The sequence below is a fragment of the Ascaphus truei genome, chromosome 9 (assembly GCF_040206685.1).
Source record: "Ascaphus truei isolate aAscTru1 chromosome 9, aAscTru1.hap1, whole genome shotgun sequence".
Classification (NCBI taxonomy): domain Eukaryota; kingdom Metazoa; phylum Chordata; class Amphibia; order Anura; family Ascaphidae; genus Ascaphus; species Ascaphus truei.
Genome location: NC_134491.1, coordinates 26537745 through 26559142, shown reverse-complemented (window position 1 = coordinate 26559142; position 21398 = coordinate 26537745). Strand labels below are relative to the sequence as shown.

The 21398-nt window shown below is 48.5% G+C and overlaps 2 protein-coding genes and 1 non-coding gene across 5 annotated transcripts; 2 read left to right on the top strand and 1 right to left on the bottom strand.

Moving 5' to 3' along the window:
• The first annotated feature begins 1890 nt into the window (after positions 1-1890).
• TMEM167B (transmembrane protein 167B) lies at positions 1891-13989 on the top strand. 2 transcript variants are annotated; one of them, XM_075614021.1, is made up of 4 exons: positions 1891-2102; positions 3637-3768; positions 5534-5649; positions 13193-13989. In XM_075614021.1, exons 1-4 carry the CDS (start codon positions 1991-1993, stop codon positions 13268-13270), a joined length of 438 nt encoding a protein of 145 aa, XP_075470136.1. In that variant the 5' UTR covers positions 1891-1990; the 3' UTR covers positions 13271-13989. The 2 variants fall into 2 exon arrangements, with proteins under 2 accessions (XP_075470136.1, XP_075470137.1); XM_075614022.1 differs by lacking the exon at positions 5534-5649 and having other exon boundaries at positions 1917-2102.
• Positions 13990-15038: 1049 nt separating this feature from the next.
• Positions 15039-15451, top strand: LOC142503297 (small Cajal body-specific RNA 2). Its single transcript, XR_012803963.1, has one exon.
• Positions 15452-15620: 169 nt separating this feature from the next.
• CFAP276 (cilia and flagella associated protein 276) lies at positions 15621-19696 on the bottom strand. 2 transcript variants are annotated; one of them, XM_075614019.1, is made up of 5 exons: positions 19437-19693; positions 18955-19071; positions 17263-17378; positions 15986-16098; positions 15621-15838 (listed from the first exon to the last, which is right to left on the bottom strand). In XM_075614019.1, exons 1-5 carry the CDS (start codon positions 19512-19514, stop codon positions 15768-15770), a joined length of 495 nt encoding a protein of 164 aa, XP_075470134.1. In that variant the 5' UTR covers positions 19515-19693; the 3' UTR covers positions 15621-15767. The 2 variants fall into 2 exon arrangements, with proteins under 2 accessions (XP_075470134.1, XP_075470135.1); XM_075614020.1 differs by lacking the exon at positions 18955-19071 and having other exon boundaries at positions 19437-19696.
• Positions 19697-21398: the final 1702 nt, after the last annotated feature.

The window sequence follows — 21398 nt, the reverse complement described above, 5'->3', positions numbered from 1 at the left end:
GGTTGAGATTATAATGCTAATTTATTTGTGCCACACAACGTTTCGACCTAAATAGGTCTTTCTCAAGTGCCTAGTCACTTGAGAAAGACCTATTTAGGTCGAAATGTGTGACACAAATAAATTAGCAATTATAATCAAAACCGTAGAGCGTTGGATCCCCTTTTTTCCTGAGTATTAATTAAATAAGCCATTGATGTATTATATTGAAAATATATATATTTGTTGTTGAATTTATTAATAAAATATTTTAAAAAGCCATTGTTTCAAGATGAAACCGCTCTTCCTTACAGAAATTGTATTACTATAAACATAAGTTCACCTTTTTTATACTTGTCCAAATCATGTCCCTTGTCAAATACATAACCATTGTTTCCTGGATCAAGGATTCAACTTCCCTTTGCTCCTACTTTTCCACCGTTCCCGTGACGATTCTGCCCATCACTCTGATCTGCAGCACATCTCGGCACCTTCCTGACACATGTTGTTCTGACAGCGCAGGTTCAAGTGGTTCAGTCACTTCCTCTGTGACTTGAGAAATACTTTTCTTTTTCTTCTTTCTCTGCTTTATTAGCTCCAGAGACATCAGTGTTACTGGGCACACACTCACTGGTATGAACGAAAAAGAACGGGTGTGCAAAAAAATTAATAAAAATTATATTAAAAGTCAACAATAATAATTAAAATGAAAAACAAGTGGTGTGGAACAGAATATAATCTATAGATGTACTCACACGTCCATGTGTGGTACTAAGTCTTTAGAAAGGTTTCTTGCCTCTGTGCTGCTCCTTCACTGCCGCAAGCAGCTAATGCTCCCTTCAGGGTTTTTCACAGATGTGACCACCAATAGGTATAAGAGGGAAGACACAAATGCAAGTTTAAAAGGATATTTTATTTGATAAAAAAAGTGAGTAACCGTGTAACTCACACATGAATAACTGCTTCCGGTCTACGTCGCCAGCTTCTGCACTCCGGTGCAGTGTGCTCCTGATCCCGCGTCCGGTATACAGGTCTGCAAGTCCAAGGCGCTGGCTATGGTGTCTGCACACAGCCAAAAAGCTCCAGGTCTCGACATGAACTACGCGTTTTGGATATGGTAATCCTTCGTCAGGTTTGTGTAGCAGACCTGGAGGACCATGTTTATATAGGGCTGACATAAATTAATACAACTCCCCTAATGCTAAGTGATATTTGGTAGATTGTTTATACTGTATAACATGGGAAAGGTATATGAAGTTGAGTTTAGTACACATAACTCATTGAATCACATAGCAACACTGGATACCCATAAATAATATCCACAATATGACTAATCTTGCGCTATTAGCAGGAAAATAGGGATGATTTCAACAAATTAAATGCTTCTAGTACCAAATGGTAATAATCCCTCGATAATAATCTCCATTGGTAAAAGGTAAAACTTGTGGCTCATTAAAACAGTACCAAATACTTAAAAAGAATATCTGTAATCTGTGTACTACCGGCCATATGATGCTGATCTATTACAGATCCTGCCAGAATGATACTTCACGTATTGGTAAAATGAACAGCGCCCTCTAATGGTGACATAATGAGAAGACAGACTTAGAACTCATACTAAAAAAACTCCTTAGTAGAGAGAGACAGAGAGAGTTTTTCCTCAGAGATCGGTATTTCTGGGATGGGCCCAAAGATGCCGCACCACGGATCCAGTGACAAGATTCGCCTGTTTGTATTATATAGGTTAATTGTACATCGTATGCCTGTTGCCATGGTGATTGTATATCCATGATGGCCGCTTTAAGCGCTCTCTGCCCTTACCAAAGATGGACGTCTTGACGCGTGAGCACTGGGTTGTGTTCCCGCATCCAAGATGGCTGCCACTCAGTCTAAAAAAAAAATGCTGTCAATCCATTCCCAAGATGGCCGCCGTTGCGCGTACTTGCGTCGCCATGGCGCCTACCCACCTCCAAAATGCCGCCCCATCTGAAACGAGCACGTGACCCGGAGCTGGATGGTTGATGAGGTGGACCAGGAAGTAAAGAATAGAGACAGGAACTACCGAGCAGGACCCGGAGATTCTAACCGGGGGGAGGTTTCCCTGCGCGCCTCCACCATGACGAACGGTAAGTGAAGGAACTGTCTGCAGGGGTTTGTGTGTGAAAATAGGGGGAGGGTCCTTTTCCTGTGTACACACGCCCACCTACCATATGTACAGAGAGGAGGGTGGGAACGCAGTGATATATTATCAGTTTTCACATATGCATATGTATATATAATAATAGCATGTTCTTGTATAGCGCTGCTAGTTGTACACAACGATTTACAGAGACATGTTGCAGGCACTGGTCCCTGCCCCGTGGAGCTTACAATCTATGTTTTTGGTGCCTGAGGCACAAGTTCACAAGGAGCCGACATTGGGAATTGAACCAGGCTCCCATATATGCAAATATGTATGCGCCAAGACACTTTCTCCCCAACTTGAAGTCAAACCTTCAAACTTGCCTATTGAATGAAGCATTTCAATAGCCCAGCCTTATAGCTACTGTCCCACACCCCCAGTTGATCCTACCTACCATTGTGGCCAAGCACTGCCCCCCTACAGACTCAGTCGGGCTTAGGCGAGCAAGGCGTGGCTTGGGGCCCTGCGCTCCAATTGCCAAAAAATGTAGACGCTCCCTGACCATCTGCAATACCCTCCCTCCTCCTGTCGGTGCCGGTGCCGGGATCCAACTTCTGCCCGACTGGAGGAGGGAGCTGGCAACACGCCAAGGTGTGTGTGTTGGAACGAGTGCTGAGAGGGAGGGGTCTTGCTTTCTCCAGAGTGGCCCTCCTGCTGCATCGTCGTGTTGTCATGGCGACCGGCGTCAAATGACTATGCCATGACAATGTGACGTCACAGGAGGGCTCATCGAGGAATCGCCCGGGCCAGCAGGTAAGTACAATCCGCTCCTGAATACTTCCACCAGAAGGGCCCGGCAAACTCTAAGGCCGCGTCCAAGCTGCCTGCTAGCGAGCGTGAGACAGAGCGCCGTGACATCACGCTCGCTTTCAGTAGGGGTGATTTTTGGCCTGCAAGGTTGTGCGATCGGGGAGCATGCCCATGATGTCACATGCATGGTTCGCCCTCTGGCTGAACCACACACGTGACCAGCCCATCGCGCGACAAAGACAAAAAATGTTCTCTCTGCACGCCTCGCGCCTACCCACGTTCACGTGGACGCGCAGTATGGACTCTCCAATGAATTTACATTGATTTGATTGCGCAGCTTGCGATCAGCATTGACAAGGCCTTAAGGCCAGGCCTGCAGTACTGCTGTCTCTGCACATTTTTCAACATACCTTTTAGATTGTAAGTTCTCCGGAAAGAAATTTCCTTGCCTGTTGTTTGTTGCACTTATTGTATTATATGGAATAAAAAAAGCACATACTTGCCATTTTTGGCTTCTTTCTTTGTTACCGAACATAGTCTAGTTTTTAGGACTACTCGTTCATGTGTGTATATATGTATGTGTGTGTATGCCTTTCACCATTATCACCCAGCATACAGTGCTTCCACTGCAGCAAGGGATTCTGGGAAATGACATGCAAATGAACATACAGTGTGTGTGTGTTTATATATCTATCTATATCTATCTCTTTGCTCCAATATATTCTCAGTATACTCTCTGGACGGGCTCCTGGTCTTCTCCCTGCTCTTCGTCTGCACCTGTGCTTACTTTCAGAAGGTTCCACGTCTGCGCAGTTGGCTCCTGTCTGAGAAGAAAGGGGTGTGGGGCGTCTTCTACAAGGGTGAGAGCTCCTCCTGCATACACAATATTGCTAACTGTCCCTTAGTAGCCCACCCCCACCCCCACATTACAATGACTTGCAGCAACGTCTGTGTGACGATAGCCTCCACAGGTGCATTAATATTACACAAAAATAACTGGGTTTGAACTGAAACGAGTCTTAGATATAATAAAGTGATTTTATTCCTTAGGATAGGTGAACACATGAATAATACAGTAACAGACAAGAAGTACACTTACTTAGGGGTTGGGGAATGAGAAGTTTGATGTAGCATTTCTCTTCAGCAATCAGGAATCATCAGATGATAAATTGAAGACTAACAGACTAACACAAAATGAAGATTAACCATATCAGCAAACGAAGAACGCAGACCCAAATGAAGACTAACAAAGGATATATGGGGAACAGCAGTTTATATATCTTTTGTCCCTCTATCCTTAACCTGAAGTACCTGTGATTGGTGTTCAATTATCTCCAGCCAATCTTTGATGGGGGAACACATTTTGGGACAGGCCCCCCTGCTAGCTGGCACATGCGCAGTAGAACTCTGGGGTCTCATTTCTGTAGCCCCCCATAGGCAAATGGAATGCCAGCCAGTCTACCCATCTGGATCTCTAGCAAGATAACCTTTGTTGGAAGGTGATAACTGGGACACTTGGAGACTGCTCTGGTTTGAGCCTCCTCCGCCCTTAAATCATCAGGGAGGGTGATAAGACCCTTTGAACAACACTTAAATCCTAGACATTAGGGCGCCTCTTGGGCCATCTGCTATCCTGGTGGACAAAGGAATTTCCTCTGAGTCTTTGTCCATACCTTGGGACACAGTATCAAACATAAAACATAAACGTATTAAAATATCCGGTTGGATTCTAGTGTGTGTGTGATGCAGACACCGATTAAACCAGACATTACAATGGAAAAGGGGAACAGGGGAATACACATGCACATGTCATTACAGGGGTTAAATCACTGTTCTGGGTCTTAGCCCAGTTAACCCTTTGACTCCCGGGTGAGGTCAGGGAATGGCCAAATGGGGTGTAACCCCTTTAATCCCGGGCCACCCCCTTTCTCCCTCTACACCTCCCCTTCTTAATGGGTGACCTGTGGCCCACTGGCCCTAACGGGGAGTGGGGCACTGCTGGCACCATTAATGAACTCAGTCTCAGAGGGATAGTCCTGGCGTGAAAGTCCGTCAGCATTGCTGTTTTCATTGCCCTTCTTGTGTTGAATGGTAAATTCAAATTCTTGCAAAGCCAAGCTCCATCTCAGCAGTTTGGCATTTTCCCCTGATACCCTCTGTAGCCAACTCAGGGGTTGTGGTCTGTGATGACCGTGAAAGCCCTCCCATAGACATAGGGCTGGAGCTTTTTGAGTGCCCACACAATGGCCAAGCACTCCTTCTCAATGGTGGCATATGCCACTTCCCTGGGGAGCAGTTTGCGACTTAGATACACCACAGGGTGCTCTTGGCCGTCGTCCCCCACCTGGCTCAACACAGCCCCCACACCAAAGTCTGATGCATCAGTTTGTATGAGAAAATGCTTGGTATAGTCTGGGGCGGCCAGTATAGGGGCTCCAGCAAGCGCAGTTTTCAGGGCCTGGAAAGCAGTTTCACAGGCAGGAGACCAGGTAATAAGCACAGGCAGTTGCTTCTTGGTCAGATCAGTCAGGGGTTTGGCTAGGGCGCTGTACTGTGGGACAAATTTCCTATAGTACCCTGCGGTGCCCAAAAATGCCATGACCTGTTTCTTGTTTTTTGGAACAGGTCACTCAACTATGGCTTCTACCTTGGCTGGCTCTGGCTTGAGATGCCCTCCACCCACCCTGTGCCCTAAGTACAGGACTTCTGCCATCCCTACCATACACTTAGTGGGTTTTAAGGTAAGCCCAGCCTCCCTGATCCTATCCAGCACTGCAGCTACATGTCCTATGTGGGATTCCCAGGAATTACTAAAGACAGCAATGTCATCTAAGTAAGCCCTGGCATAGCTCTGCATCCCTTCCAGTAACCTATTGACCAGGCGTTGAAAGGTAGCCGGGGCATTCTTCATCCCAAATGGCATCACTAAGAACTCATAGAGGCCACTTGGAGTGATGAATGCTGACTTCTCCCTAGCCTCCAGGGTCAGTGGGATTTGCCAATAGCCTTTGCTCAAATCCATGGTGGTCAGATACTTTGCCCCCGCGAGTTCATCTAGTAACTCATCCATGCGGGGCATGGGGTAAGCATCTGACACCGTCCCAGCGTTGAGCAACCGGTAGTCCACACAAAACCTGGTGGTCTTGTCCTTTTTAGGAACTAGGACTACTGGACTTGCCCAAGGGCTCTGGGACGGAGTAATTACCCCTAGGGTCAGCATCTCCTCAATCTCTCTCTCCATACTGGTCTTGACCTCTGCTGACACTCTATAAGCGTGCTTATGCAGAGGCTGCAGGTCCCCTGTGTGTACTGGGTTGTTTGGTGAGATGTGTGGTCCCTGGCATGTCAGTGAAGAGGGCGCTATACTGAGCTAGCATGTCCCTGGCTTCTCCCTTTTGCCTAGCACTCAACTGTGCCCCTATCTCTACCTGCTCAACAGTGTTTCCTTGCTTTGCCTCCCCTAGGAGATCAGGCAGAGCATTGGTCGCCGGATCCTCCAGCAGTGGGCTACAAATGGCCAGCACTGCTCCCATTCTCAGTGTTCTGTACTCTTTCAACATGTTGATGTGGTATGTCTTGTGCCTCTCGGGCGCTACCTGTACAACATAGTTGCACTCATTCACCTTTCGGATAACCGAGTATGGTCCCGACCAGGCAGCCATCAGCTTGTTCTCCCGAGTGGGTTTGAGAACAAGTACCTGCTGTCCTGGGATGAATTCTCTGCTACGGGCCTGCTGGTCATACCATTGCTTTTGCTTGGTCTGAGCAGCCCTGAGGTGGTCCTGGGCCACCCCCATGAGCATCTCTAACCGGTCTCTGAGATCTACCACACACTGGATCACTGAAGCATCAGTAGCGGTAGTCTCCCCTTCCCATCCCTCACGGAAGAGGTCCAGAGGTCCAGAGGTCCCCGTACCCTGCGGCCATATAGTAGCTCGAAGGGGGAGAAGCCTGTAGATTACTGCGGTACCTCTCGGTAGGCAAACAGCAAGTGCTGCAGGTGAATCTCCCAGTCTTTCCCCTCCGCCTCTATAAAGGTCCGAAGCATCTGCTTCAGGGTCCCGTTAAACCTCTCACATAATCCGTTTGTCTGGGGATGGTAAGGGGTAGTGCGCCGGTTCTGTACACCGCATGCATCCCAGAGACAATGTAACAGTTCACTCATGAACTGCGACCCCTGATCGGTTAGGATCTCACTAGGGAAACCTACCCTAGAGAAAATGTTCAGCAAAGCTGCTGCCACTGTCTTGGCACTTATGGTGCCAAGCGCTACCGTCTCAGGGTACCGGGTGGCAAAATCCACCACCGTGAGGATGTAGCGCTTCCCTGACCTGCTAGGAATCATGAGGGGTCCTATCAGGTCCATCGCTACCTTCTGGAAGGGTTCCCCTATTATCGGTAGGGGTCTCAGGGGCGCCTTCACACGGTCGCCCGCCTTACCTACTCGCTGGCAGGCATCACAAGAGCGGCAGAAATTGCTCGCATCTCGGGATGCCCCCGGCCAGTAGTAACGCTGCAATAACCGGGCTCGCGTCCTGGTTTCCCCCTGATGTCCCGCCAACTGAATAGTGAGCTACCCGTAACAGTTGCTGTCGGTACCCCTGGGGCACTACTAGCTGTCGCTTACCGGTCAATCCCTTCTCTATCCCCGGGTTCCCTTCTTCTCTGTATAGGAGTCCCTTATGCCATAGGCAGCGTTCAGTGCAGCGTTCAGTGCCCTCCCCTGCCTGAGATTCGGACGCCCGAAGTCTCACGCCGGCCAGGGTAGGGTCTGCCTTCACTGCCTCCCTAAACTGGGCTCCTAAGTCTGGCCACCCCCCAGTCATGTCATTGTCAGGGGAAGGGGACAAGGTAAGGGGAAACAGTAAGTCAGCCTGTGGTTGCAACTGATCCTGGCTTACCTCCCTGGGCTCCTCTAACGTTGGTCCCAAAGGCTGGGGGACTGGAGCGGCCGCCGCCAGCATTTCCGCGGTCTGGCTCCGGGTAACTGCAGCGGGCTGGGGCACACGGTCGTAGGTGCAGGTCATCGGTCCCAGGTCGTTGCCCAAAAGACTGTCGGCATCCAAACCGGGTAAAACCCCCACCTCCCGCACACCCTTGCCCACCCCCCAATCCAAAAAGATGCGGGCCACCTGCAGGAAACGTGGCTCTCTGTCGGCCACAGTGATCTGCATCCCAGGGCCTGGGATCAATTCCTCTGGCCGGACCATATCAGGTCGGACCAGGGTCACTGCGGCTCCTGAATCAAGCAAGCCGACTGCTTGCCGGTCACCGACTGTGACCGGGGTAAGATGTTTGCTCCGGCCGTCCGTCTGCTGCAGGTCTGCTCTGAGATGTCCTCCGCTCCTGGTTGTAGGCACCGATGAAACCGGGACAGGGGTGACATGGGACGTCTCGCTGGGAGTTGTTTCCATGACCGGTCCTGGTTCTTTGGTGGAAGCCACCCGCACGCGGGCTACCGGCTTCGCAGCTGGGGTGCGTTGCCCTCGATAGGGTCCGTTGGAACGCAGGGGTTCTGGGCAATCTGGTCTGATGTGACCAGTGCTGTTGCAATTGTAGCACCGGCGCTCATGCCGGAGCTCTCCCGCTTTTGGGGTCCCGCTGCCCGCAGGCGGCTTTTGGGTCCACTGGGGGGTACTCACAGCTTTCTTGGCCGGTACCGGCGCGATCGCCGCTTTGGCGGGTGCCTTGGTGGTCATCTGGGCACGGCTGACCACATAGTCATCTGCCATCCTCGCCGCCTCGGTGTAAGTCTTGGGCTTCTTATCATACACAAAAGCCCTCACCGCCGGCAGGCACTGCTGCATGAGCTGCTCCTGAAAGATGAGGTCCAGCAGGCGTTGGTAAGTCCTGGCCTCAGAGCCCTCCACCCAGTGTAACCCGTACAAAGCCATGCGGGTCACATAAGTGACATAGGTCTCCTGAGGATGCCTCTCCTCCAGCCGGAATTTACCCCGGTAAGCTTCAGGGGTAAAACCGTGCTGAAATAGCAAAAGTTCTTTCAGGTGGTCATAGTCATCAGCATACTCCTCTGTAAGCGTCATCAATGTCTGTTTAGCCAAGCCGGAGAGTAGCGGGTCCAAGCGTGCAACCCTATGCTCGGGAAGCACCTTGTACCGCCGGCACTGCGTCTCGAAGTTCCTTAGAAACATGTCGATCTGATCAGTGCCTTCCACGTACCTGGTGAGACTGTGCTTGTCCAGTTGGAGTTCATCTTTGTGGGTTTGGACCGGGGGGCAATAAGCGGGTCTGTTCACTGCCATTGAGATAACTTTAGCCGCTCCTCCGCTGTCCCTCGGTCTCCCCACTTGGTGATCAGTGCCAACATTTCAGAGGTAAACGGGCTGGTGGCCGTAGCCATCGGTGCCCCTCTTGTTGCACTTGGCCCGGGAGGTGCACTTGTCCCCTCCCCGGGATCCTGCTGCTCCGGCACTGGGTTCAGTCCCTGATCTCCGGGCGGCTGTACAAGGGCAAGCTGAGCCATACCTTGAGACGCTGCAAGCTCGGCTTCTTGAGCTGTGATTGCGGCAACCATTTCCTCGACATCCTGGTCCACATATTCCAGTCCATATTCACGGCACTTGTCTTTTAGCTGAGTTCTAGTTTTCAGGTAATAGACACTCTCCGCTTCACTCATGGTTCTGGGTCGCAGCAGGTGAGGTGGTGTGACAACTTGCGTTACTTGTTGCACTAACGTGTGTTCAATATCTTTAGACCCAGGAACTCGCAATTACCATCGAGTCCCCACTAGATCACAGTACCCCGCAGAATACTGTAATCTAGGTCTAGTTCAATCCCGCCGCTGCCACCAGTTTTATTAATACGCCTGTGACGATAGCCTCCACAGGTGCATTAATATTACACAAAAATAACTGGGTTTGAACTGAAACGAGTCTTAGATATAATAAAGTGATTTTATTCCTTAGGATAGGTGAACACATGAATAATACAGTAACAGACAAGAAGTACACTTACTTAGGGGTTGGGGAATGAGAAGTTTGATGTAGCATTTCTCTTCAGCAATCAGGTAATCATCAGATGATAAATTGAAGACTAACAGACTAACACAAAATGAAGATTAACCATATCAGCAAACGAAGAACGAAGACCCAATGAAGACTAGCAAAGGATATATGGGGAACAGCAGTTTATATATCTTTTGTCCCTCTATCCTTAACCTGAAGTACCTGTGATTGGTGGTCAATTATCTCCAGCCAATCTTTGATGGGGGAACACATTTTGGGACAGGCCCCCCTGCTAGCTGGCACATGCGCAGTAGAACTCTGGGGTCTCATTTCTGTAGCCCCCCATAGGCAAATGGAATGCCAGCCAGTCTACCCATCTGGATCTCTAGCAAGATAACCTTTGTTGGAAGGTGATAACTGGGACACTTGGAGACTGCTCTGGTTTGAGCCTCCTCCGCCCTTAAATCATCAGGGAGGGTGACAAGACCCTTTGAACAACACTTAAATCCTAGACATTAGGGCGCCTCTTGGGCCATCTGCTATCCTGGTGGACAAAGGAATTTCCTCTGAGTCTTTGTCCATACCTTGGGACACAGTATCAAACATAAAACATAAACGTATTAAAATATCCGGTTGGATTCTAGTGTGTGTGTGATGCAGACACTGATTAAACCAGACATTACAATGGAACAGGGGAATACACATGCACATGTCATTACAGGGGTTAAATCACTGTTCTGGGTCTTAGCCCAGTTAACCCTTTGACTCCCGGGTGAGGTCAGGGAATGGCCAAATGGGGTGTAACCCCTTTAATCCCGGGCCACCCCCTTTCTCCCTCTACAGTCTGTCTCGCTAATATTTTAGTCAGTTGAAGAACAGTCGGTGTCCATCTATTCTGTGTGTATGTATGTGTGTAACACACACACACCCCATAAATACCTGTGTTAGTCCAAGAGGACTTAATGCGGATATGGGGTTTCTCACGTATTATCGCAATTGTTTGTAATGATGCTGCCTGCCTCTCTGCCAGTGTTCTTATCCACACCTTCCCCCTCCATGCTGTTCCTTGTCACTGTTTTTATTACCCTTTTCAATGTCTACAGACATTCCTTGTTCACCCTAGCTTGTCCACATCTGTGTAATTTTTATTTATTTATTTTTGCTTTCCTAACCTCTGTTTTAGCTGTAGATTCCTTTATTAATCAGTATTGCTGACTTGAGGAAGAGATGAGAACTCTTGAAAGCTTGTCCTGTGACATAAATTGTTAGTCCAAATAAAAAAGGTATCACCTAATACTGAAGCCTGTCACAGGAGGAGACCAGGCATTTATTTACACCTTTACCGGGATCATATCACTGAGCAAAACCAAATAGTAAAACAAATTGTCATTTATTCCATTGAAACAGACGTACGCACAGTGGATTACAAAATACAAGAGGAAAACACACTTACTGGGGGTCTGGGCTGCAAAACTAGCCATTCCTAGGTGAAACAGCCCATAAAATAAAGTCTTTAGCTTGACTGGGACTTAGCCTGAAAAGTCCTGGAATTCAAATCGGCATGAAGTTCCTGATGCCACCGCTGTATCTGCTCCGGAGCTGTCAAAATCCCTTGACCGGGAGATAGTTCCTAATCTCCTGGTACTCTTTTTCGGCTTGCAATTCTAGCCGCGACCGCTACGGATTTGGATTCTGACAAGGGCACGCGCCTACTTGGCACTTCCTGCCACTTGTCAGTCAGAAGCCATTCGCTGAGTTAGGCCCCTCACAGTCTGTCGGGGCAAATGGTGGTCCGGGACCACCATTTATCCCAGGACGTGGGTACGTGGGGAGCATAACTCTGGTGCCCAAATGGTTTTCACACCATGGCAACCTCTGAGGCTTTCATGTCCGGGACCTGAGCAGACTCACTGGCACCAAGCTTGGTAGCCACATGGCCTCTCGGCTTCCCGGGCTTGGAAGTTCCCAGCTCATATTTTACAGTGCATAAGCATAATACCTTTTAAACATACCTGTTTAATAAAACAGCGGTGCGCAAACTGGGGGGCGGGGGAATTTCTAGGTGGGGCGCGGCACTTACAGAGGCCCTGCGCTCTTCCCCGCGGCTTTTAAATTTAAATGCCGGGGAAGGCATGAGGCCTCTGAAACTCACTTACCTGCTGCTAGCCGGGTCTGCGGCAACGCGGCGTCAAGTGACATAAAGCGTCGCCATGGCAATGCGCTCCACATGACGCAATGGGGTCACGTGACATCACATGGCCCGCGACGTCATTTGACGCCGAGCCATTGGGAGAGGGATGGGGGTGCGAGCGCTGTGGCTCCCTGGAAGGGGGCCGCAGCTCAAGATGTTTGCGCGCCCCTGTAATAAAATATACCTTTACACTTTTATTCTGTCCAAGTCTTTGGGTTATGAGGGGTAGAATGGGACTCGTTTGACCTTTTATTCCCACTAGCCATATCCCTCACACACTGCAAACCTGACTTTAGACTTTAAAATCCTCGTAACCCTATGTGCTATTAAACATTTATGAAACAAAATATTTTCCCCCATATTTCTTCTAAGTCCCAAAGTAGAATGAAAAGACGCTTGGGTTCATTCCCAGGGCTGAAGCTCACTCCCTTATGAAAAACCAAACTTGGTTAGAATGAAAAAAATGCTAGGTTCATTCTCAGGGCTGTGTCTCATTCCTTTTCTCAAAACTGGACTAGGGTTTCATAAAAACCATCGCAACCTCATATATGGTTGGAGTTCCCCCCAGAACCTTTTTTACTGGTTCTAGGGAACCGGGCATTGAACTGTGGATCCCTTTGTTACTGGGGGGACCCCGGTACCGTTGTGGGGATACCTTATACCCCTATGCCCTGCTTACCTTTCTGGTCTGTGCTGAAGCAGGGTGTCCTAGCGGTGAGTCACGCAAGCGTTTTCAAGAGGAGATCTTGCCGGGGCAATCAATGTATCCAAGAATCCGTCCTAATTCCCGGGTACATTTTTGGGGTATCCCGCAACTCTGGAACCCCACAACCTAGACACTGACAACTTTCTCTGTATAACACTTCCCCCTTGAAAATCATAGCCTAGCAATCTTTGCTTGCTAGCACCCCTGGAAAGGTGAAACACATACATCCTTTATTGTTGCACAATCACTTACATTGCAGTTACAATAAATAGGTTCAAGAGCTGACACTCTAAAACCCCAAATATGGAGCAGAGGTAACCGGCCGGGCATAATACCTTTTATTGATGGCCTGGTTACTTCCTCACCGTCACAAAGTACAGTACTCATTGCAGAATAAATATCTATATCTCTCTCTCTTCCAGCTGCAGTTATTGGATGCCGCCTGCACCTGCCTGTGGCCCTCTCCTGCTTCACCATGGCCTTCTATGTCCTCTTTATAAAGTGACACCCACCTTCCCTCCCCACCTCCCCCAGTCCCATCCAGAGAGAGCAGAAAAACCCAGGAGGGAGGCCGGAAACTACCCAGCGATGGTCCAAACCACAATCCCTGCGTGGATCCCTGGAATTCAACTCCTGCTCCCAGAAGTGGGGACATATAGGGACTAGTATGATGACTTGTGGCTCCTTGTGAAGATACAGTTGACCCCAATCTCCTTTTATATCAGTTGATGGTAACATCTGCAGCTTCAGGCTTTGGAAGAGGCTGCACATGGCTGGATGCACAGCCTTATGCTGCTTTTTCTGTTCCGCTGCTCAGATTTTCACAGATTCGTGTGACCATTTTTAAAGCCTGGGCTAGAACTTTTAACCATTACTCTTGCGCTATGTACCTACGGACCTAAAAATGTAATTACAAAAAATAAATATTTAAGAGTGACATGTTTAATAGGCTAATGGGTCAGTCCCACATAGGCCCAAAATGACCTGACAGTGATATGATTAATGGGTTAAACGGTCAATGAAAGAGATCTAACAGGACCTGTTTAGTTAAGCCAGTGCCACTGGGATGTGTATTTTTTTCACAGAAAGGAGACTGCACCTTTAAATTTGCCCTTTGACACTACATAACCCTTTGCTGCTGGTGGGGCCAGCAATGCAGCAAAAGGGTTAAGAACCTTCTGTTAGCTAATAAATGTCATCATAAACACTTTTTATATAACGTTTAAGTGATTTTCTTTCGATATATATATATATATATATATATATATATAATAGCGCAAATAGTAAAATAGGCACAATCCGATTGAATATACTATCGTGTGTATGTATTGTAGGTAAATACATATGTATCACGCAAGCCAGATTTCTTAGAAGAAATGATCCAACGCAACAAGGTAAGTAGAATGAAATGTGAGTGTATTGGCAGTCAGGAACATCCAGTTCTCATGGTTGCTTTAAAGCTGCAGTTCAGTCAATATCCTGCATGTGTGTGTTTTTTAATAAATCAGTTCTATAGTAAGAAAAAATACTTTTAGCATTTTCTGTTTAAAAAAACAACAACTTTGAAAGACCAATTTTCTTGTATTCTATTTTAACAAGCATGCTTGTTCCTATAGCAACGATTTACATTCCCCATATTTAAAGATGTCGCCAAACTTTGCCGATCAATAGACGGAGAACGAATTGACCGGCAGCTATGCAGTTCTTTAGGTAATTAGAGATTGCCCACGTGAAACTATTGAAGTAAAAAGTAAAACAATAAATTTAAAAAAAAGACAACCAGCTTTAAGTGACCTTATTGTGATGTATCGTTTCTTCTAAGAAATCTGGTTTGGTTGATGTATTTTTATTCATATATTTAATTACATGTATAGATTATGGATGAATATAGATGTGCTACAACGTGACCCTATTTAAAAGGCTCACAAGGAAATTAATCACCCTGGATATTTCTCTGGTTGGGAACTGGTGGAGAATTTGGAGATGAAGTTTGGGATTAGGGTAAAGTAAAATGTCTTTCTACAGGGGAAGTAAATTGGATTTCAATAGGGACTAGGGTATAGGAGAAGTGTATGAGATTTCTGTGGGGACTGGGGCTATAGGGCAAGTAAAAGGCATTTTGTGGAACAATGCTCTGCACATCTCATTACAGTGAGCAACTGCGATGCTTTTCAAAGCTGTACGTATATTCCTCCCACCACAGGGGGGCAGCAGCTTCTAAAGGCAGCCGACAGATGCTGATCCACAATGCACTGCGCCGGTGAGGTATATAACGAGGTGGTGTAAGGAATAGACTCAGTAGGAGCAGCGGTACGGGTGAGTGCGTGTGTGGCTGGTATGTGTGCATGTAAGGATATGTGAATTTGTTGGCTTTGTGTTTGCAGGTTGCATGGGCTGGTGTATATGTTTGTAGGCTGGTGGTGCTGTTGCTCCTGTCTCTTATTACACACTGATCTTATCTGATCCCCCTGGGGTTGCAGTCTGCCCCAGGAGGGACATGACGAGCCCCCTCTTGCTAAGCCCCCCCATGGGCGGTGTGCATTGAGCTTGGGTCTGCAGGCTGCAGAGCTTCACAGCTCATCAGACAGGATGAATTGATCAGATATACTAGGCCGGGGGTTGATCCTCAGGGTCACCACTAATACCTCCGGCCCGTGAGTATAAAAGCGATTCTGATCTGAGACCTGCAGACCTAACTCATTCATTGCCAGAACGGGCATGCAGGATATTGCACTGTGTGTGTGTTTGTGTGTTCGTGGTTACCGCGTGAATGTATGTGTGTCTCCGCGCAGAACGCAACCAGCCAATTTTTCGCTGCAGCTTTAAGATGTGGAAAAATGCTTTATACAATTCTTGAATAAATATATTATACTTTACTGTGTATATAAATCATTGATTACAATGCAGTGAAATGATGCGCTGTTTATTTTCAGAGAACGTCCAAACGCAGTGATTCCCTCTCGGGGTTTGGGGTTGGTATCCGGAGGCAGCAGGGGGTCAGATGCTGTAGTAGCCTCCATCTTGTTTGCGGGAGTAGCCACGGTTGGTGGCGGCCGTGTGATGACTCACTAACAAGGGGAGAATGAGATGGGGTTAGTGGGCCTCTTAATTTCTGCCTGAGAACGGCGAATATGTACAGATCCAACAGGATGGGGGAGGGGATAAGGAGGTGGTGGTCATATAGACTAAGGGAGAGGTTTAGTGGTGTCACTGACCAATTGCTCCGTCGATGCTGTACACGGTGAGCTTCTGCGGACTCGCCCACTGCCGCACCCCACTCTTCTCCATCTTAGGGGGCGGCTCCTTCACTCTGTTTTTCAAAATCCTCCTGCAAAATGGAGAGGGAAGGTCCATGCAGTGGCATATACATCCCACCTGCTCACTCTTTGCTACTCATCGCCTCCCTCTTTCCCCCCCCCCACCTCCCTCTTTTCCCCCCCCACCTCCCTCTTTCCCCCCCCCCCCCCACCTCCCTCTTTCCCCCCCCCCCCCCCCACCTCCCTCCTTTCCCCCCCCCCACCTCCCTCTTTCCCCCCCCCACCTCCCTCTTTCCCCCCCCCACCTCCCTCTTTCCCCCCCCCACCTCCCTCTTTCCCCCCCCCACCTCCCTCTTTCCCCCCCCCACCTCCCTCTTCCCCCCCCCCCCCCACCTCCCTCTTTCCCCCCCCCCACCTCCCTCTTTCCCCCCCCCCCCACCTCCCTCTTTCCCCCCCCCCCCCACCTCCCTCTTTTCCCCCCCCCACCTCCCTCTTTTCCCCCCCCCCACCTCCCTCTTTTCCCCCCCCCCACCTCCCTCTTTTCCCCCCCCCACCTCCCTCTTTCCCCCCCCCCCACCTCCCTCTTTTCCCCCCCCCCCCCCACCTCCCTCTTTCCCCTCCCCCCACCTCCCTCTTTCCCCTCCCCCCACCTCCCTCTTTCCCCTCCCCCCACCTCCCTCTTTCCTCCCCGACCTACATCACCCTCTTTCTCCCCCTCCCTCCTCTCCCAGAAAATTATTTATTGTCGCATAATTTACACAGTCACAGTAATGTATATACGACAGCCAGGTCCGAGAGCTGACACTCTAGGACTCCAAAACACGGATCAGGGGCAACCAAGTGGGCTTAACCTTTATTATTAAGTCTGGTTACCCCCTCACTGTCACACCCCTACTGGGCTCAAGAGCTGACTCTTCTTGAAACCTTATTACAGATATGGGATAACCAAACAGGCTTAAACCTTTATTTGAGAGCCAGGTTACCCGCCTACCCTCACACTTCCCACCCCTCCCTCACACTTCCTCCCTCTCTCACACTTCCCCCCCCCACCTCCCTCACATTTCCCTCCCTACACGTCCCCTCCTCACTCTCCCCCACCCTCTTTAGCTCCCTTCCCCACTCTTTCCCCATCCTCTCTTCTCCCCCACTTTTTCCTCTTCTACCTCTTCTCTTGACTCTGCCCTCTCTTTCCCCCTGTCCCCCACCACCCTTTCCCCCTGTCCTCCCTCTCTTACCCGTGGTCCTCAGTGAATGTCTCTTTCTGATACAAGGTCTCGTTACGGTCACTCATGAGACTATCATGTTGATCATAGAGAGATTTAAGATTAAAATCCAAACTGTCAGATGGAGCCTAGAAACGAGAGAGATTTCTGTTATATCACTGAGATTACATTGCTAAACCTGTACTGCCGCTCACATCTTTAAAGCGTGGGAGGTATGTGTCCCAGATGTAGGGAGTGAGAGGTATGGTCTCCTGATGTAGGGAGTGAGTGGGAGGTGTGTCACTGCGGGGAGTGGGATATATGCATCCATGATGCAGGGAGGGGGAGGCATGGGTCTCTGAAGCAGGGAGTGGAAAGTATTTGTCCTTGATATAGGGGGTGGGAGGTATGTGTCCCTAAAGCATGGAGTGGGAGGTATGTGTCCCTGATGCAGGAAGGGTAAACTATGGGTCTCTGATGCAGGGAGTGCGAAGTATGTGTCCCTGATGCAGGGACTGGGAGGTGTATATTTATTTATAAAATGTTTTACCAGGAAGCAATACATTGAGAGTTACCTCTCGTTTTCAAGTATGTCCTGGGCACAGAGTTATAACAATACATGGTTACAGTCAATTCACAGACATTTCATGGAAAGTTAGATATATGATTATTGGCGTATGTAACCGTTACAGACAAAATTAAAATTGTGTTAGAAGAAGTAGGATAAGCCTGTACTCCTGATGCAGGGAGTGGGAGGGGTGTACTCCTGATGCAGGGAGTGGGAGGGGTGTATTCCTGATGCAGGGAGTGGAGTGGGAGGTGTTTTCCTGATGTAGGGGGTAGAATGTGCGTGAAAATGGGAGGTGTGTCCTTGATGCATAGGGTGACCAGATTTTCAAAATGAAAAACCGGGACACATAAAAAAATTATTTATAAAACAAATTACATCACGTGACGCACCCTGTTGCCATGACACAGCCATGACTGACACCCACACACACACACACAGAGCCACTGACCCACACACACAGCCACTGACCCACACACCTAGCCACTGACCCCCGCCACACACACGCACAGAGCCACACACACTCACAGCGCCACACACCTACACCTCTACCTGCTCTGATAAGGAAGCAGCTCAGTGTGCTCTGTCCTCCAACCAGTCCCATGAGGCCCGGCTTCCTCCGACCTCCAACCAATCCCCTGCGGCCCGGCATCCTGCAAAGCTCCGCCCGGCTTCCTCCAACCTCCAACCAATCCCCTGCAGCCCAGCATCCTACAAAGACCCGCCCCCGGCATCCTTCTACCAACCCCCTGGCATTCTGCAATTCTCCAAAATCCCAACCCCCCCGGCATTCTGCAATTCTCCAAAATCCCAACCCCCCCGGCATTCTGCAATTCCTCACCTATTACCGCATCTTCTCACCGCCCGTGCGCTGCATCACGCAGCGCCCCCGCATCGCGCGCCACTGCATCCTGCTTTAAGAACCGGGACCAGGGCCAAAAACCAGGACATTACCCGTACGGACCGGCAACCGGGACAGGAATGAAAAAAACGGGATTGTCCTGGCAAAACCGGGACATCTGGTCACCCTATTGATGCAAGGAGTTGGAAGTGTGTGTCCCAGATGTAGGGAGTGGGAGGTGTGTGTCCCAGATGTAGGGAGTGGGAGGTGTGTGTTCCTGCGAATGATGATAGGCAAGTGGCTCTTGGTGAGTCACCTCGGGGTCACTGTAATACACCTCCCGCCTGGCGCTGGACAGGGTTGGGGTGGCATTGAGACGGTGCCAGGGATCTTCCTGCTGTGCCATGTGTGGGGGCTTCCTGTAACTCACTACCTGTGGGACACAGAAACACAGCCTGATTATCCTAAACCTATAGAAATCCCCCTTACTTCACCTATATCCCCAGTCTATATAAACCCCATTACTTCTCCTATAGCCCCAGCCCCTATAGAACACTTGTTTATTTCCTCTATAACCTTAGTCCTTATAGGACTTCCATTTACTTCACTTATAGACCCAGTCTTTATAGAAACCCAATTTACTTCACCCGAATCCCACATTTGACTGTCAAACCTTCCAGCAGTTTCCAACCCAAAAGAAATATCCACAGATAATTTTTTTCTGTGGGGGTTTTTAAATATGGCCGTCGGTGGGAATCCCCCCTTTAACTCACGTTTGGGATAAACGGACCCTCCTACCTCTTCAGTCTCCCTTCCCTGAAAGGTGCTGTCATTCTCATATCGGGGGTACGAGAACGGGTCCCTGGTGGGTGGCATGAGGTAACAATACGGGGTGACAGTCTTGGGTGACACAGCAGGGTAACAGTCTGTGGGTGTCACTGCTGGGTGACAGCTCTGGGTGTCCTTGCAGGGTGACGGTCCTTGATGTTTCTGTTCTCTGTCCCCTTCCTTTCTGTAGCTGTGGGAGCTCTGCTGTTTGTTGACACGTTGCTAGGACACAGTGACAATGGAACAGCAGCTCCATAGAAAGGTGTGTGACAATAAACATGTTACCATGACCTGGGATGATTTGTGACTAATCAGTCAATAAAATAAACTTTTTTTAATAAATTATTGCATTTCTTTTGGTGTGCTCAGCTTCCCTTCTGTTCACCATGTCCTGAGAGTCATAGTAGGAGAATCATCCTTATTATTCGTACTTAATACTTAATAATGTGTGTGTGTGTAATCAAGAAAAGTGCAAACTAAAAAAAAACACCAAATTCTGACAGGTTGCAATACTAAAAATCTATAATATGGAAGACACATACAGTATCAGTGCTAGTGCGCCCTATAAGTGCAGCCAAAAGAAAGTCCTCAACCCCCCCCAAAAAAGTTGCAAGTCTTCTAGCAATGTTTCAAAAAGTTGGACCTTGGTGCCAAAAATATGGGAGGAAAAAAAAAAAGGATCAAATTCTGTCCCCTAACAATAGATATAAAAAGATTTCTGATTGCCAAAGAGTGAGGTTTATTTCCACTAATAGTCCTCAATTGAACCATATTCAATCTATTTTGCATAGAGACTGGTCAGTTAAAAAAAAAAAGAAATGGCGTGGATCTGCGTAACCCGAGAGATACAGTACAAATGGCGACAAGAAGATCACGTAACTTAAGGGATCAACACTAGGTTCTTTCCCGTGCGGTTCCTGTACAAGTTGCATTTATATGCGAGTTACATAAGCTTCTGGTGATAGTAGTTCCACTAAAGTATTCAAAATTAAGGAATACATCAATTGATTGTCCACTGGAGTGATATATGGACTCAAATGTCCATGTGGTCTGTGTCACGGGAGACCAGGACAATTCACTGGGATTAAGGCACCACACAGAACAAAAGTGTCAAATAAAGCAGGGGAGCGCAAACTTTTACTGCTGCGCCCTCCTGTCTGGCCTGCTAGGAGCTCGCGCCCCCCCCCCCCCCCCTACCTGGCAGCTGCGTCAAATGACGCTCTGGGGTCATGTACTGTAACGTCAGGTCATGTCACCCACGGCATCATTTGACCCCTGTCACGTCACATGACCCCGTGGTGACGCGTCACCGCGTCTGAATCCCGGTAAGTTTTATTGTTGCAGAGGCCTCACACCATCCCCCGGTATTTAATTTAAATGCCTTGGGGAAGAGTGCGGTGTCATGATAGGCTTACACAGTATTCATATAGTATGTATATATGTGTTATTATATATATCTTTGTATATAATATGCATAGATTAATAGTATGTATATATGTATAGTATGTATATTGTATAGTATACAGTATTCATTAATATATTGGGTCCCGGTAATGCGGAAATAAGGTCTCAAAGTGGCGCTAATCTGATTGAGATAGTAAGTCTCCCAACTACAGTAGTTATAAAAATGCAGTTTACAGAAAACTGCTTCAGGAGCCTGACAAAGAGCCACGGGGGCCCGAAATGTTGCAGTTTCTCTCTTTTGATGTATTTTTGATGGATGGAGTAAAACATTTTGCACTTTTTTTTACCTTGGAGTGCTGTGGCCAATTTTCATTTCTACATACATGTTGCTGGTCAGGTGAGGTGATCCTCTACCTTCAGAAGTGCCCCCGGATAAGTTAAGTGACCTTTTACTCCAGCCAAAGGGTGGAGACGCACATCTGTGTGACCCATATTGTATGTGCAGATGTTTCCTCCTATGATTGACAG

Bases quoted from the DNA above. Each gene is read 5' to 3' on its own strand.
- TMEM167B (XM_075614021.1), top strand. From the start codon at position 1,991: ATGGTTGATGAGGTGGACCAGGAAGTAAAGAATAGAGACAGGAACTAC. The intron at 2,103-3,636 runs GTAAGTGAAGGA...ATATATTCTCAG, and splicing joins CGCCTCCACCATGACGAACG to TATACTCTCTGGACGGGCTC. The intron at 5,650-13,192 runs GTAAGCCCAGCC...TCTCTCTTCCAG, and splicing joins TACACTTAGTGGGTTTTAAG to CTGCAGTTATTGGATGCCGC.
- CFAP276 (XM_075614019.1), bottom strand. From the start codon at position 19,514: ATGCCACCCACCAGGGACCCGTTCTCGTACCCCCGATATGAGAATGAC. The intron at 16,099-17,262 runs GTAAGAGAGGGA...TCCATTTTGCAG, and splicing joins ACATTCACTGAGGACCACGG to GAGGATTTTGAAAAACAGAG. The intron at 15,839-15,985 runs GTCAGTGACACC...TCCCCTTGTTAG, and splicing joins CAGCATCGACGGAGCAATTG to TGAGTCATCACACGGCCGCC.